We start from the raw sequence: 17,528 nt of genomic DNA, 5'->3' as shown, positions 1-17,528 counted from the left end.
CTCAAATTGCCCCTGTCTTGCACTAGCTTATTGCAACTTCTTGCGCTTGGAAATTTCTTAATTTGATTACCCTACCTAATTTTCTGGCACCCTCGACTGCGCTTCCCTTTCATTGGCACCCTTTATGCAACTCTAATACTCCACCGGTTATCTACTCTACACACTAAATGGCCGGTCCAGATCTATTTAATTTATCCTAATGTCAACTATAACATCGGCTATATCATTTGCTTTTAGATCCAGACCGCTTTCTTCCCGTCTTTTAAAGCTACGCCTCACATTTTGTATGCCATCGCGCTTTGTGCGGTTCTTAACTTGTTCTCCAGCTTCTTTGTGAACCTCCAAGTTTCTGCCCCATATGTTAGCAGTGGTAGATTGCAATGATTGTACACGTTTCTTTTCAACGGACGGTACTAAGAGCCCAATCAGGATTAGACGATGAGCAAAACGTGAACAAGGTGAACGCAGGAGCCAACGTTTCGACAAGTCCACTTGTCGAAACGCTGGCTCCTGCATTCACCTTGTTCACGTTTTGCTCATCGTCTGGAATTTCCATCTCCCGCATTCCCCGACTTTTCCCTCAATCAGGATTCTTTAATACCTGCCACGTGCACTCCAATCCATTTTTATTCTTCTACGAGTTTACTCGTCATTTTGAGGGTCGCCAATGATTAAGTGACCTAGATAAACGTATTCTTGTACTGACTCTAGAGGTTGACTGGCATTTATGAATGCTTGTTTCTTTGCCAGGCTACTGAACATTACTTTTGTCTTCTGCATATTAATTTTCAACCCCACTCTTGTACTTTCTCGGTTAAGTTTAATTTGCAGCAATTTATCTCCAGTGTTGCTGAACGTAACGAAGTCATCTGGAAACGGAAGGTTGCTGAGATATTCTCCATTGATACTCACCCCTAAGCTTTCTCAGGCTAATAACTTCAGTACGTCTCAGCTAGGAGTTATTAGCATTGGAGACATTGTGTTCTCTTTTCTAACCCCCTTCTTAGTAAATAATTTCTTTTGCTTTTATTGTGGAACACCAACGTGGCTGCGGAATATTTGTAGATATTTCCCATGAAGATATTTCCCATGATATTCACGTAGCCCTCCTGTACTCCATGATTACGAAATGCCTCCGTGATTGCTAGTATCCCCTAAGAATCAGGCATTTTCATAGTCTTTGAAACACACACGGAGAGGTTCATGATACTCCTCAGATTTCTCAATTACCGCTTGCTGACGTGGATGTGATCTATTCTAGAATATCCTTTCCAGAAGCTAGCCTGTCCTCTTGGTTGATTGAAGTCAATTGTTACCCTGATTCTATTGAAAATAATCTTGGTGAATATTTTATGCATTACTGAAAGCAAGCTAATGGGCCTATCTTTCCTCAGTTCTTTAACACCTTTCTTGTTGTAGATTAGTATGATGTTGACATTCTTCGAGCTCTTTGGTACGCTTGAAGTCCTGAGGAATTGAATATCAAGGGTCACAAGCTTTTCAAGCATGACATCTTCTCCATCTTTGAGTAAAACGACTGTTATTCCATATTCTGCCGATTTTCCCAAAGACACGTCTTGCAAGGCCAATTTAGCTAGGAATTTCTAGCTAGGATTTTCCTAGCTAGAAAGCTAGGAAAAAACTAGGAATTGGCAAGAATCAGATACATGCGTTAAGAGACAAAGCCGGCAATATCATTACTAATATAGATGAGATAGTTCAAGTGGCTGAGGAGTTCTATAGAGATTTATACAGTACCAGTGGCAGCCACGACGATAATGGAAGAGCGAATAGTCTAGAGGAATTCGAAATCCCACAGGTAACGCCGGAAGAAGTAAAGAAAGCCTTGGGAGCTATGTAAAGGGGGAAGGCAGCTGGGGACGATCAGGTAACACCAGATTTGTTGAAGGATGGTGGACAGGTTGTTCTAGAGAAACTGGCCACCCTGTATACGCAATGCCTCATGACCTCGAGCGTACCGGAATCTTGGAAGAACGCTAACATAATCCTAATCCATAAGAAAGGGGACGCCAAACACTTGAAAAATTATAGACCGATCAGCTTACTCTCAGTTGCCTACAAACTATTTACTAAGGTAATCGCAAATAGAATCAGGAACACCTTAGACTTCTGTCAAGCAAAGGACCAGGCAGGATTCCGTAAAACACCAAATTCACACTCTAAATCCGGTGATAGAGAAATGTGCGGAATATAACCAACCCCTATATATAGCTTTCATTGATTACGAAAAAGCGTTTGATTCAGTCGAAACCTCAGCAGTCATGGATGCATTATGGAATCAGGGTGGAAACGAGCCATATGTAAAAATACTGAAAGATATCTATAGCGGCTCTACAGCCATCGTAGTCCTCCATAAAGAAAGCAACAAAATCCCAATAAAGAAAGGCGTCAGGCAGCGAGACACCATCTCTCCAATGCTATTCACGGCATGTTTACAGGAGGTATTCAGAGACCTGGATTGGGAAGAAGTTCGGATAAGAGTTAATGGAGAATACCTGAGTAACTTGCGATTCGCTGATGATATTGCCTTGCTTAGTAACTCAGGGGACCAACTGCAATGCATGCTCACTGACCTGTAGAGCCAAAGCCGAAGGGTGGGTCGAAAAATTAATCTGCAGAAAACTAAAGTAATGTTTAACAGATTCGGAAGAGAACAGCAGTTTGCGATAGGTATAGTGAGGCACTGGACGTGGTAAGGGAATACATCTACTTAGGACAGGTAGTGACTGCGGATCCGGATCATGAGACTGAAATAATCAGAAGAATAAGAATGGGCTGGGGGTGCGTTTGGCAGGCACTCTCACATCATGAACAGCAGGATGCCATTATCCCTCAAGAGAAAAGTTTATAACCAGCTGTGTCTTACCAGTACTCATGTATGTGGCAGAAGCCTGGAGGCTTACGAAAAGGGTTCTACTTAAATTGAGGACCACGCAACGAGCTATGGAAAGAATGATAGGTGTAATGTTAAAGGATAAGAAAGAGCAGATTGGGTGAGGGAACAAACGCGAGTTAATGATATCTTAGTTGAAATCAAGAAAATGAAATGGTGCATGGGCAGGACACGTAATGAGGAAGGAAGATAACCGATGGTCATTAAGAGTTGCAGAATGGATTCCGAGGGAAGGGAAGCGTAGCAGAGGCCGGCAGAAAGTTAGGTGGGCGGGTGAGATTAAGAAGTTAATAATATTTGGGGTTTTACGTGCCAAAACCACTTTCTGATTATGAGGCACGCCGTAGTGGAGGACTCCGGAAATTTTGACCACCTGGGGTTCTTTAACGTGCACCTAAATCTAAGCACACGGGTGTTTTCGCATTTCGCCCCCATCGAAATGCGGCCGCCGTGGCCGGGATTCGATCCCGCGACCTCGTGCTCAGCAGCCCAACACCATAGCCACTGAGCAACCACGGCGGGTGAGATTAAGAAGTTTGCAGGGACAACATGGCCACGATTAGTACATGACCGGGGTAGTTGGAGAAGTATGGGAGAGGCCTTTGCCCTGCAGCTGGCGCAACCAGTCTGATGAAGATGGCGATGCTAATTATATAAGGCGCTCCTGTATTTTGTACGACAGCATAGCGAAAGTCAAATGACGAAGTTGCAATAAGGATGATAGAATTACCATGACAGCATCACGCTCACAAACACATGCCTAGTGGCCTAAGCTGGAACACATTTTTTCGGCACTGTTGGCAACGATTAGATAGATAGATAGATAGATAGATAGATAGATAGATAGATAGATAGATAGATAGATAGATAGATAGATAGATAGATATAGATAGATATAGATAGATAGATAGATAGATAGATAGATAGATAGATAGATAGATAGATAGATAGATAGATAGATAGATAGATGGATGGATGGATGGATGGATGGATGGATGGATGGATGGATGGATGGATGGATGGATAGATGGATGGATGGATGGATGGATGGATGGATAGATGGATGGATAGATAGATGGATAGATAGATGGATAGATAGATGGATAGATAGATAGATAGATAGATAGATAGATTGATAGATAGATAGATTGATAGATAGATAGATAGATAGATAGATAGATAGATAGATAGATAGATAGATAGATAGATAGATAGATAGATAAGTGCGACTGTGTATGCTCCCCTGGGCCTCTTCATATGAGCCACTGGGAATGTACCCCAGGATCAAGTATGTTGTCCCTCTTCAGTGAGCCTCTTAGACATCAGCCTGCGTCAGTGGGCCCCACAACAACAAAGGCCACTACACGCTGCGCTCAGCATGATTTCGTGACACGTGCCAAAATCATAAAGGGGGCCGGAACAGTTCTGACTAATCTTAAAATGTAGTCACTACCAAAGCAACTCGTCTCACAAATCCCACGCGGCATATTTTTTTTTTTCGAATCCATTAACTACACTTGCAGTTATCGCACCGATGCCTGGCTTTCTCGCTCTTTTCGTCACCGCTAACGCGTTGGAAGCTACATAGCGGAGGAGCCAAGAGGGCAAAGCCCCGACTAAATGTTGGGTGTCGCGGCAGCGAAAGGGCTCATCGCGGCACCCCGTGGCGTCAGCATCAGACAACGCTACGACACATGGGAGCCGACTTCGGAAGCATTCCCTACCAAACCAAGATTGCTTCGCATTACTTAGTTGCTAACTGAAGTTCATTTTTTTCTCTTGTTTGGCGTCGTTGGAATGGCTAAGAGAAGCTTGGTCTCGGGCATTGCCGTTACGTGCCATAGTCGATACACTGCCATCTTTTTCACGTGCTCAAACAATACCTCGCAGTGGTGTAGGCCATAGAGATACCGTATACTTCGGGGACATTCTCCGAAGAACACTCAAAGATTTAAATGTCGCCCGACAGATGACTAAAGTTATATTTTTTTACGAATCTGTTTAGCTTACCACAAATGACATGTTTATGTTACCTGGCGCCCACAGTCTTTGCGCAGCAGAATATGCGACATATATGCTGAGTCACCACGCATCACGCGGTCGTTGTTTCAGGAATCTGCTGCCTACGTTCACAGTGTGTATGCAGCTCAAGAATCACCGCTGGACTCAATTTTTTTTCTTTTTTTGTAGCCTTGAACTTGTTTGCTTCATATTGGAATGTGTCTCTTCCGAGTCGTCTTCAATCGGTGGGGGGGGGGGGGGGGGCATTAATGGTGTTGTAGCTTTGGGGTTGAGTTTCTAAGCTCGAGAACGTGGGATTAACTCCCCACCGCGGCACTCGCGTTTCGGTGGTGACGAAATACAGAAACGCCAGTGTACCATGCATTATGTGCACCCTAAGAAAACCCAGGAAGTAGCAAGTAAGCCCGGCTCTCTTGGATATGGCGTGCCTGATAACGATATCCTGATTTTGGCACGTGAAACGCTAGAATTTCATTTTTTTCTAGTAACCTTAACTTTTTCAAGCACTTCAATTGTTGCTGCTTTATTTTCTAGATTCTCTTACTCTCATGAAAAAAAGGGAAAAAGTGGCAGTTCTGCCCGAAAGGTGAAGCGTCGACGGCGATAGCAAATTAGTACACAGCTATACGAGGAATAGTGGTTTTATCGGCCTTATAAGCTTGCAAACATTCGCTTACTAAGTGAATTAACAAGCACGGTCTCAGGGACCACAAGCAAACCTGAACACACCACACTCGATGAGCGCGGACACTCGCTGCAAAACACTGTACGCTGGTGTGAGCAAGCGCAGCAGCAGCAGCTAGCGAAGCGACGTTCGTGCGGTCTATTGCTTCAATGCAAGAGCGGCGAGAACACAGCGCGCAGAAAGGTAGGAGCCGTCTGCAGATCCTTTTCAAGATACGGCGCGCTCGACCGCACGCGGCCGTGGCAACTACGGACCTGGCGGAGCCGAAGCCTCCCCCTCTCCCACCCCCCCTGCCTCTGTTTTTGTTTATGTATGGCGCATGAGCTGGAGCTGCGATCGTTAGTTCCCCGTGTGCCTGGTCGCGAAATACGCAGTTGCTGCCGGAGGACAAGGCCGCCCCCCTCCCTCCCTCCTATCCCCCCACGGCCTTTCGTACGAGTGATTCCATGGCGTCCGAGTGATCCCATGAGAATAAACAACGGAAGGCTATACCAACAAAAAAAGTTGTTTGGTACTTGCCATTGAAGAATAACACCCAAGAAGTATTCCTCCATTTTATCGTTTTTTTTTAATAGTTGCCGATATCTGCATACTCTGTGATACCACATACGAAGCACATCTGCAATAACTGGGTCTGGTGGGAGTCTACGATTCAGTGTCGGTAAAAATGGCTCACGCTTGCCAAGCGCACTTCTCGTATACGGAAGTTCTTATAATTTCGTGTCACCCTATTTTAACATGTATAGATTTATGAATTCTTCCAGAGTGTCATCTCAATATTCATCTTATCTTCCCTTCATCCTTTCTTTAGTATAGTAGTGAATAAGGTGAATATGCTTTTCTGACTTTCAGTGAGCAGCTCTTTCTCTCTCCCATGTTCTAAAATAGGAGCCTGGCTGAGTGCCCCATTTCTGACATGGAATTGCGTTAAACTCCTGGTCGCATGCACTACTGCTTGACCAAGATTTAACTAAATTGTTGATAATTAAAGGTAATAGAAGCTCGAGGCAGGCCTCCGTACTAGTTTGATGACCACTCGACATACACAGCGTTCACGCATTGCCGTTTTGATGGAGCCCCTAAAACTTCCGTCATATTTGCTGGCAAATTGCACGCCACTTTTTCAGCGCCTTACTATCTGCATGCCCATCACAGTTTCTACGTGGTTCTTCAAGTGTACTATATCGAACGCACCACTGGCACAAGGATTCTTCTTATAAATTTCACTCCTTAAAACATTCCCTGGTCGATTCAGTTGAAAATTTGCCCTATTTTTATAAATACTGAATCGCCTTCTTTCATTGCCGTTATCGCAGAGCGTGCTCCGGCTATCCTGGATGGTACCGAACTCACAACGATGGTGAGCGTGATCGTGGCGCTACTGCTCTTCATGGCACTCTTCTGCCTCGTCCTTAGGCTCTTCAGCAAGTGAGTGCTTTCTTTTCGAGTGTGTTTACTGCGATAGCAATTACTCGGGAACCCGAGGTGCATTCCCACCGTTGGATCCATCGCTGCCGTCGTCCTGGTGCCCCGCTACAGACGGCGCGTCCTATGCTGCCGCGTGTACGGTTCTACGGTCTCCAGAGACCAGGAGTTCATTTGGCTGCAAAAACGACGATTCCAAGGGGACCCACGGTCACAGCTCTCTTCAATTGGTTCGGTGACGGAGCCAGGGGACGTATTCTGCGACCATCACTTTTGCCGACAGTGCCGCCTCGGCGACAGTATCGCTACCAGGCGCGCGCTGATAGGCTGGTTGAGTAAAACCGAATGACGTAGTGCTCAACCAGCCAATCAGCGCGCCTTATCGCCAAGGTGTGGCCAAAGCAGTAGTATCGCCGAAGTTGATCGTCGCAGTATTCGTCCATTGGAGAGCTTTTTGCTTTTCACTTTTGGCATGAGCCTTGTGCGCACAGGATACAAACCAAAGTAGGTTCGAAAAAGAATACAGGTAACTCCACTGGAGTTGTGTAAGTATGCGTAAGCATACCACCAAATTTCAGTTAGCCCGCCCACAAACTTAAGTTGGCTCACTCGAAAATTCGGTTGACCCATCCCCAAATTTCAGGTGACCCAGCCCTACTATCATATTCCCTATGCATTTTCTATGGAGTCCGATGTATCCCTATGAGTACACAGGACTGCGTGGCTATCTCTGTCATCAATTCTTTTAATTTTTCCTTATTGCTTATCAAGTTACCAATCATCTAAATTTACGCTATTATAACGACTAAGTGTCTTAACTTTGCAAATTGCCCATTTTTTTGCAAATAGAAAGCGCTAAATCTTTCGCGTGATGGGCCTGAGCTGCCTTCCGCTTGAGCTGCACAGAAGGTGCAATGAACATGACGATAGAGTAATCCGATAGTTCACTGCGCGCTTACTAAATACGGACAATTTTACAACGGTCTTATCTCGTGCGCGATAGAGTTGCAACGCCTCCAACACCCACTGGTTATACTCTTCATCGTGCCAGTGGTGTGCCATCGTGCCCATCAGCAGCGGCTCCATTGCCATGGTGCGCCGACTGCACCAACATCTCTCAGCCGCGCATAGTTAGAAAAGCGTCTCATCTCCTTGAATGCTTGGCCCCCTCGGGCGAAGTGGCAAATTTCACAACGAAGCTATTAAAGGGAAGTTCTGCTGCGGCTTTTGCGTGGCAGTTAATTCAGGTAGCGACGGCGTGGTCGATTTAACACGAAATGTGGCGCAGGCTGTGCCGGAGGTTCGGATTTACTTTTTCACATAGCGATATATTATCATAATACAATTGTTACCTTGCACGTGTATCACATTCGAATAGATGCAACTTATAAGACTGGTTTTTAACCAATAATCACCTCCTTTTGTTTTTGATTTCGCGTTTCACCTGTTCCACGTTGGAGGTCAACTGGGAATTTTCAAGGGTTCGAGGACAAAAGCTCGCTGAGGAAAACGGTTTCCGTTTCTTGCTGTTCCTAGTTTCCTGGATTCCTGGTGCCCATATCTGGATTTCATCGTCCTTCAAAAATATTAAAAAAAAGGATGTCGCTGGATTGCAGTAATATATTTTCATACAATAATTGATAGAGCGAACCACGGCGTTCTTGTCATTCAACCACCAAGAGAATGATAGATAGTACATGGAATTGTCTTATCTTAGCGCTTCTGGCTCCGTTGAATGCGCTTTAACTGTCTTCTTTGGCCTAAATTTTGACGCAATCAGTACATCCTTTTTCAATGCAGAAGGCAATAAGACTACACGAACATGCAGAATGGCTGGTAATTGCAGTGATTGCGCTTGTTCATGCGTCCGTAGAATAATGGTTTCAATATCCGGATTTTCTGCTAGAGGTCTTTTGTTCGGAACCTGCCTCCGAAAAGTTCTATTATATATTTTTTAAACGCACTACCATCCTGAAGACAATCTGTTTGAAAAGTCATGAAGCCGTTTAAGTACAAAATGAAGAAGTTTAGGCAAATCAATGTACTAAAGATTATTCCCGTGCCGGATGAATTACCCTGCTCGCAGCTCCGGTGGACACAAGCGCCACATTTTCCCCTAGCCCCTAGTAATTGTATAAAACTCTATGGTTGCAGAAGTGTGGCCGCCTGTTCGTATGGTGTTCTCAACTGATCAGCAGCAAACGAAGACATTCCCGTATCTAGGAGTGTTTGCTTGGCTAAATATGATTATGAAGAAAGTAGCTGTGTTGTGTGAAACTCGCACCACAAACGCAAGTGCACCGAAGGTTTCATGCGCGGGTCGTCCGTGTCAGGCGAGTCCACCAGCTGTATGTTGTAGCACAAATGCGCAGTGAGAAGTAGTACGTAAATTAACGTACATTTCAATAATTTCATGGCATACGGGGTTCGGTAGTCTTGGTTTCCTGAAATGTATATAATGACTTTATTCAGACTTCCCGTGTAGCATTCTTACAGTAAACTATAGCAGCGTAGCAGCGCACGCGTTAGCGTCTATGGGTGACATCGTTCCTGGTACTTCGCGATGACAGCATTAAACTTTGGGGATACAATCACCCTCGTAAGGTTAGGCCTGCAGCAATAGATAAGCCAACTTATTTCCACTGTGAGAAAACACAGTGTTTGACCTGTGATAGGAATGCTGTTGTCCGTAAACTCTAACGCGTTCCCAGCGCTGTGGGGGATATCTAGTCAAAGTTATTACATCTCTGAAAGTGAACCGAGAACATCGACGTTGTATGTCATGGAATTCATGAAATGGCCTCTTTCTTTTACGCAGGATTTGTGATTCCCAGTTCCTGGGTTGCTCATAGTTTTCTGTTCAGAATACATACGCTCGCTTCAATAAAGGCGCTTGCTAACGCTCCTTCTCAATACCAAAATATTGTATAGCTTGCCGCACAACATTATTCCAGTGAATTTCGCGCGCTTGGAGACGTTGTTCAATATAGCGCGACATAGCGTAAATTAAGAAGTCACCTCTAAATAAGGCGTTTCGGGAATGAGTTCAGCTGTTTGTTTCTTTAATGTGCCATTCATAAATTATATCAACATATATGTTCCCTTTTAAAGAAACGATATGCTTATCCGATTTACTTAGGCAGCATTTCACAGATACACCGGGTGGGCTCACATGAAAACAATTACGAAGAAAACGCTCATGTGCACCACTAAAACTGTAACCGAAACCGTCGTCAAAACGTTAGCGCCACTTGGCATAGTAGCACAAGCGCAGAAGCTCCGCATGTTCACGCAGCTTTTGCTGCGCTGCCACAGAGAGTTGTCGTCGCGTAGAGGCGCTGAGTAACATCGACGGCTTTCCCGTCAGTTTCATCTCATGTATCATCTTGGTGCGACCGCCTTATGGCCGCCTGGTAGTTGCAGAGGCGCTGTTCCTTCTGCTGCAGTTGTCTTGCGCGTTGCCTCATGCCAACATGTGAACGTCAAAGAGAGGGAGAGGTTGGTTTTCACAGAAAAGGCAAGCCTGGCTCACCGCACCGTATAACGGTCTGGCGCACGCCTGACTCCTGAGCGTCGGTAAGCCATGTGGTGAAGGAAAAGGACCCGACAGATGACAGCACCGGCGTATAGTTAGAACATCACGCGAGAAATTCGAGCGTTCTTATTATTATAGTTCTCGCTGTTTCGAAACTTTAATTTTGTTTCCTTTAGGAGAGTCCTCATGAAATACTGTGAATTACTTACGCGTCGTCTCCCTGGGTGTCTGCGCAGTGTGTGGGATGACTCTGTCAGCTGTGTTTCTCACAAAACACGATGAGTAGCGTAAACGACTGTAAAACAACCCAACATACCCAGTTGTTCCTACATGTCAGCGTATTTCTGTCTCTATCGTTATTTAAAGAGATAAAACAGCAAGATTAATTCGAGAGACATGGCTGTAGTGTTAAATTTAAATTTCAAGGTTATACTAGAGTTTGCATGTGTGCGAAAATTAGACACACCGAAGAATCGAGTAGTCTGCCGTTCGATTCCTATTCGATTCAAGAATTAAGTATACTTAAAATTGCCGAACAGTCGTTTCTTTTTTTTTCTTTGTGTTCTTAAGAATATAACGCATAATGATTATCAAGGGCGAGAGACCGATGCAAGTCAGGATCCTACCGACTGATTTGGATGCAGGAGAGTCGCGGTTGTTGCAAAGAAGCACCGTTTGTACATGGTGCCCAAATACGTGCCCCAGTGACGGCTCTCTATGGGCTGGTCTCGAAGACCATGCTCTTGCTAACTGCATTAGCAGCGAGCAGTTGCCGAGCCCGAAACCCGTTCTCGACGCCATGCATAGCACACAACCACTTGAGCGGATCGGACGGCGCATATAACTATTGTTCAACAATTTCCAGTCATTCAATATAAGTGCCTGCCTCTTCTCTAACTTATAGTATAAGAATTATTTCTTTCGATTTAGGCACAGCCATTTATGTCGCTATTGTCCTGACGTTTGCGTGCCCTTTAAAACAATGTCCGTGGCATAAAGTACCACACGTCGCTTTCTTCAGTGAATTCCCCACTACGTGCACCTGCAGACGGGCTGTTCTTTACTTTCGTTGTTGTCATTGTCCTGGTGCCCCAAATAGCTAATAGTAGCTGCTTTTCATTACAAGCTCCTACGCTGAGCTCATGTCCTCTCCCGAACATCATTACATATGCATTCATAAAAATGTAAACAGGCATAACTTTGTTACCATACTCCCTCGCCAGCAAGTATTAAAAAATGAAAACAAACCCATTCGTTATTCATTACAATATTTAAAGGTTATTTTTATGGAATACTTCTGGAATACTTATGGAATGAGCTCTATTCGATTCGAATAGAGCTCATCTGCGTAATTTATTTGCAGGAAAGGCAGAGATGTCGGGCTGGTGTGGTGCGCTCTATCCTGCTATTGTGCACTGAGAAAGAATAAACGGGCTTGAGAGCCTAGGGACAAATAGGGATTAGAACAAGCGAAAAAGCGGATGCGTGCGTACACTGTACAGCGGTCCTGTTCTATAGCCACTCGCCAAGTCCCTTGGCATGCAGATGCTTAAACGACACCTACGACGTGTGCCATTCCGGTGTAGTGTCAAGCGACGGGCTGACAACGGCGTCCGTACCGACAGTGGTTCGTTGCCATCGCTGGGTAGAAAACTGTCCAGCGGTCGTCTCTGCCGCTAATATGCTGGGCAATCACGTAGTATCTGTTCCAGCGTTTCAGCGGTTCACGCGTGATCGGCGATGAGGAGTACGTAGGTAGCTGCCGCTGAATTTGAACGCCCAGACGAATCCTGCGTATAGCAAAGCTGCCTGGCTCCACGTAACCTTCGCGAGTCTAGAGAATGCTCCATCTGGATCGATTACGTGCTGGCGGCTGCAGATGTTGCCATTCCGCTAAATGTACTAAATGACGGCGTCATGTACTTGAATATGTATGTGCAATTGGGGTCGCCGACGCGAACTCACTTTCGTGTATGTTCGCCACGCCACAGATCCCGTTTCGGTCCCTCCATCGGTGATCGTATGGCTGACGCTGGATCGCCACCTCCGAACGCCGCCGTGCTCAGCTCCGTGGATGGGTCCTTGTCCGGCAACGGGGCCGCAGTGGGACCCACGGAAGGTCTTGCATCCAGACGGACGTCCCGGAACTCTGTTGACGTCGCCGGGCCGCGATGACCCCAGCAGCAGTGTGCATGCATCAGCGGAAACGAGGGTATCGACGACCGTCATTTCCCTTAGTCTCTATTCGCGGCGAAGTATTACCCCATTGATTAGACCGGCGTAACGTTACACGAGAACACACAAAGAACACGAGGGCACCACTTTGTCAATGTGCGTCCCTGTGTGCCTGTGTACTGTCATGCTGGCCGAGCAAGTTGATGTGGACCAAGTAGACTACAAAAAATAGCGTGTTAAATGTTACTTTAACAGTCGCGAGTGGTAGAGCACAGTATTGCGCAAATGTGATAGTGCCGATGATCCAGCAACAATAATAGCTGGTTGCAAACCTCAGTAATACTGCCAGCTAGACGTTACAGCACACCGGCAGTCTGAAAGACGACCTAACAAACCAAAAAAGACGTAATATGCTAGAAGGAAACCAAAGCAGAGATTAGCTATCAGACTACCTGCTTGCTGTCCGCCAAAAACACTGTACTTTATGTGAAGAAAAAGAATGCAGCTGAAAGTATGCCGTCTATCAGCGCTATGTAGATGTTTACTTCATAGCTCGTGTGGGCGATTTCTCTCCACTGATTTCACGTTAGCTGTAAGTAGGACACCTTTCAGCCATGCTGTTTTTCTCCGCCTGTACCTCAAAAACATGGCTCAAGCGTCTATCAGCAGTCAGGTTTTCAGTGATGGCCTCGTATTGTCTGGTTGCGCAAACGCGATATGGTAAAGTTGTACTGGCTAATTCTATGGATTAAGGGGCACCTTGAAACAAGATGGGTTGATTTTCGTTTCGGCGTAAGAAACCCAAAAGAAATGCATTCTTCTGGTATTCCCAGACTATACATGGACGAGGTCGACTACGCGGTAGTATATACATAGCATCATCGTTTACATATAAGCAAGGCGTAGGAGTGTGACTTCACCAGACATAAAGTATCCTAACGTAAGGAAGCATTAGATACATGTGGAATGTGGAACTCTGTTATTCATTTGTTTTTATGCATATTTCCGCTTATGCATTATCAAATCATAAAACGTAGAATACGATTTTTTTTTGCTTCATTCACAAGTTGAGTACATAAGCCGTTAAGAAAGCCTTCCACAAATCTAACTACTGAATCCTCGAGGGATGTTTTTGCTACACTCCTTCAATTTTATTAGTGCATGGCTACTACTACGTACAAATGTGACCCTGTTGCTAAAACATTGAACAAAGAGAGAAAGAGACATAGAGGAGAAGTAGAGGAAGAGAGGTAAACAAAACACGCGTCCAGTTTTGCGGTCTCAATCAGAGTAACGAGCTTAAGGGATGAACTGAAAGAATGAAAAAAAGATGAAAGCAAGAAACAAATAATGTAGGGCATTGAGAGTGGCGAATCAAATGTTGGTGCAGCTGATACTACAGTCGATCTAAGATACTAATTCTGGGGGCTTCCAGAACAGTATCAATGCCAGCTTCGCTTTCTGAGCTTGTGACGTATGTTTCTACGGTCAAAGAAACTTTGCCGACAAGGATCGTCATTAAATCAGGTGATCCAATGTGGTTCACTGTAGAAGACATAGACATAGTTGTGGCATGCATAAAGGGGGCTATTGCTTCAAAAAAGCGCAACAGAATTTTGGCATGTACACTTCAATGTTATGGAAAGAACCATTATTTATAACAACGTCAACGTTTCTTGGTCTAGTCAGGACACTCTCGATAAAACTGATAAGCGCACTGAGAAGCCTATAGGCAGGTAATTGGCGGTCTTTGTCAAAGTCAATGTTCGTATAAAAATTTTTCGCTTGATATGACAAAAGAAAAAGAACATATATAGAGAGCAATTTATTTACAGAAAGGCAGAGAGGTCGGCCTGAGCTATAACTTGCTCTGGCCTTCTACATATAACTTGGCATAATAACTATGGTGACATACACAAGAAATAGCGGCCATATTCGTTAAACCACAATTTTAGTTACATACTTACTTGCGATAGCGAACTCCCACCAACCGCCTCAGAACCCCATTTTAATAGCGAATGCACACGGCGTGGTAGCATATCTGCCAACACTTTTCAACTAACCTATCTATAACAACAGAAACGCGAGCTAGTTGATAAGCACTCATGTTAGAAGAACGTAGGCGCGCATACACAGACAGATGTAAAGAAAAACGGAGAACCCAAACGCCGACCACTTTTGCGTTGTCCGTTTGCCTTTACATCGTTCTGTGTATGCACGCCTTCGTTTTTCTAACATGAAGTGTATCTGCACGGAAACGGGACTCTAATCGTAATTAAAGCGAGCACCTTCGTGTGCGTTTTTCCCGTCTTTTGGAAGTGATTCACCTCGTGAGCTTCAATTCTTTTTTTTTTTCTACTTTTGATTGTGTACTCTTAGCTTAACCTTCGCGATTTCGAATAGTACTCGTGTAAAATTTATGTGTGATATGTGTTCGTTGACTGACTACTAGTGCATTCAAAGACATTTACGCCCACGTTTTGGTAACAAGGAATCAAAGTAACGTATGGACGAGTGATCGGACCTCTTTAGCAAGTCATTTGTTTAGTTCTTTTTTTTTGTTTTTTACTCACAGAGAACCGGCACAGAGTCAAAGAATCAATAAAGAAGCACCTCTATGCGCCACAGAGGTGGTGTGAAATTTCATTCAACATGGCTGCGCAGATGTCAGTCGCGTAAACCTTGCACTGCGAAAAATGCGACACCGCTCGTTAGTTCAGCCAGGCTCATGTTATGGCCACGCATTAAGCAAGACAACGCAGGAAATTATGGAGTTGTGCATGGCACATATAGCGCGAGAAAGATACGTCTACCCGTTACCTTAAATTTGGTTGCATGAGAAACAAATTTTTATTTTTGGTCGATTAGCTTCTCGCTTTATTACCGACGTGTTGCATATTTTTTCTGTTTGTCGCCGATAAACACTGACTTGAGAGTCGGTGTTTGCCTTCTCTTGCCTTTCCGTGTCTGTAATTCTTCTGTGGCGCTACTTCCAAAGCGAAAATATTAAATATAAGCGGCTCTTCAGAAACTGTTCAAGAAATATTAGTGGGCTTAATGTTTCAGAAGAAACATCACAACTACTCAACGTCATGTTAATCTATTTCATGAGGTACTCTACAGCAGGAAGCGTTTCCATTTTCTATCTATGTTGTTGCATACAAATACGGCATGCAATCATTACATTGACCTGTAGGAAAATGGAAAGTTTTCAGACTAACAAATCACAGAAAATTCCAATTACCATCCAGACTTTAGTATGAACCATATGTTCTTTATTCTTATGAGACGTATTTGGCAGCCGTGAATACCAAAAAAGTTGACTTGACAACCAGAACAAATTAGACGTCCTTTTGTTTGTTCATTCATTTTTATTACTATTTTATTGCAGGTCGCTTCACCAGGTTGTTTCTAAGTTACGAGCTGCTCAGTAAAACAAGCAATCCTTTTATAACGTAGCGGTATTCTGTGCTGAAATCATAGTTCAGCGCCTATCCTAATTTGTTGTTTATATATTTTTTTTCAGAGTTCGGAGATCAAAAATTGAAGCGGCGATCTCAGTGATGCACAGGTAACAACAGCATGGGGCGATTTCAATGTGGTGCCCTGATGCCATGTTCTTTTTTCTTGATTTTGCAGAGCGTGATGTTTGTGATTCTGAGACAGCAACTGCTGCACCTTCCACGGACTAAAAAAAGGAAGTGTCTTCTGACGATCCCATACCCGGGCAGCTACTCCTGAAGTTTTCATCAAGAAAAAGGGAACACTTAAATATTATCACTTCGCCGTTACAACAGGAATGAGGGCACATGGGGTATTATTTTATGCACCTCTCATTGTCATTTCACATAGACAGCACAGTTAGACACGTGTTACTTTTATTCTATCTGGGCATGAAATATTAGTGGCATCGAGGTACTGGTGGACGTTATAGCTTTCCTTATTTGATTTTTTTCTAGACGTTATCCAATAATATTTGTAATTATTCATCACTCCACGAAACCAGGTACATTACTAATACCAAAGAGGCAGCCACTATGTCTTCTTACGTCGTGTCCTATGAATGTTTTTCTAGAAGTAATGGTTCCTTCTCACCGTACATAGCCCTGAAAAGCGTATACACCAGTCTGCAAACATAACGAGAGGCCTACCAAAGGAACGCTGTTATCAAAAAGCGCAACACAACATCCCTCACTTTGTTTCCATTCATGTTGACCACAATAAATTATATCAACAGACGTGCCTATGTTCGAAATTGTATCGTGTTTATTTAAAAGTAAAAAGAAGAAAACCTGGGTGTCTACTTTTATTTTTCTTCGAGGCAGCTACCGTGAATCCCTCTATTACCTTCAGAGGTAATCTGTTTTTATTTCCATATTTCTGGCTCATACAGGGAGGCGAGCAGGAAAGATAAAATGATTGGGACAGTTGGCGTGCTCTGTCAGAGCGCTGTCTACATTCCCTAGAGGTAGATGGCAATTAAGAAAATGGTATACGCAAGTATGAATATCACGCGCGAGCCGAGGACCAGATAAGTCAAGTATCCATTCGTGAATTTGGCGGTATTTACACTTTGTGTTAAGAATTAGAGCCCATCACAAAGAAGACATCTTCGTCCAAGTAATTCTAGATATGAGTCCCATCAGTAGAAACACTGAACTTGCCACAAACTCGAATTACCATGCTAGTTTTCGAGTTACCGGAAACGACAACGCGAGAGGCCGAGTTTGTGTCGCCAGCTGGTGGCGTAGAGCTCAACGCGACTAGCACAG

General features: G+C 44.3%; 1 protein-coding gene across 1 annotated transcript in view; it reads left to right on the top strand.

Annotated features, from left to right (window-relative positions):
• The window catches only part of LOC142583635 (uncharacterized), a 48,829-nt gene extending 31,828 nt beyond the window's left edge, over positions 1-17,001 (top strand). Inside the window, exons 5-8 of the mRNA XM_075694128.1 lie at positions 6,938-7,049; positions 12,573-12,793; positions 16,283-16,327; positions 16,396-17,001. Coding sequence (XP_075550243.1) covers positions 6,938-7,049; positions 12,573-12,756 — 296 coding nt within the window. The 3' untranslated portion in view covers positions 12,757-12,793; positions 16,283-16,327; positions 16,396-17,001. The remainder of the gene's footprint in view (positions 1-6,937; positions 7,050-12,572; positions 12,794-16,282; positions 16,328-16,395) is intronic.
• The last annotated feature ends 527 nt before the right edge of the window (positions 17,002-17,528 follow it).

The sequence above is a fragment of the Dermacentor variabilis genome, chromosome 5 (genome assembly GCF_050947875.1).
Source record: "Dermacentor variabilis isolate Ectoservices chromosome 5, ASM5094787v1, whole genome shotgun sequence".
NCBI classification, from domain to species: Eukaryota; Metazoa; Arthropoda; class Arachnida; order Ixodida; family Ixodidae; genus Dermacentor; species Dermacentor variabilis.
Note: the sequence above shows the minus strand (reverse complement) of the source record. Positions and strands in the feature narration are given on the sequence as shown.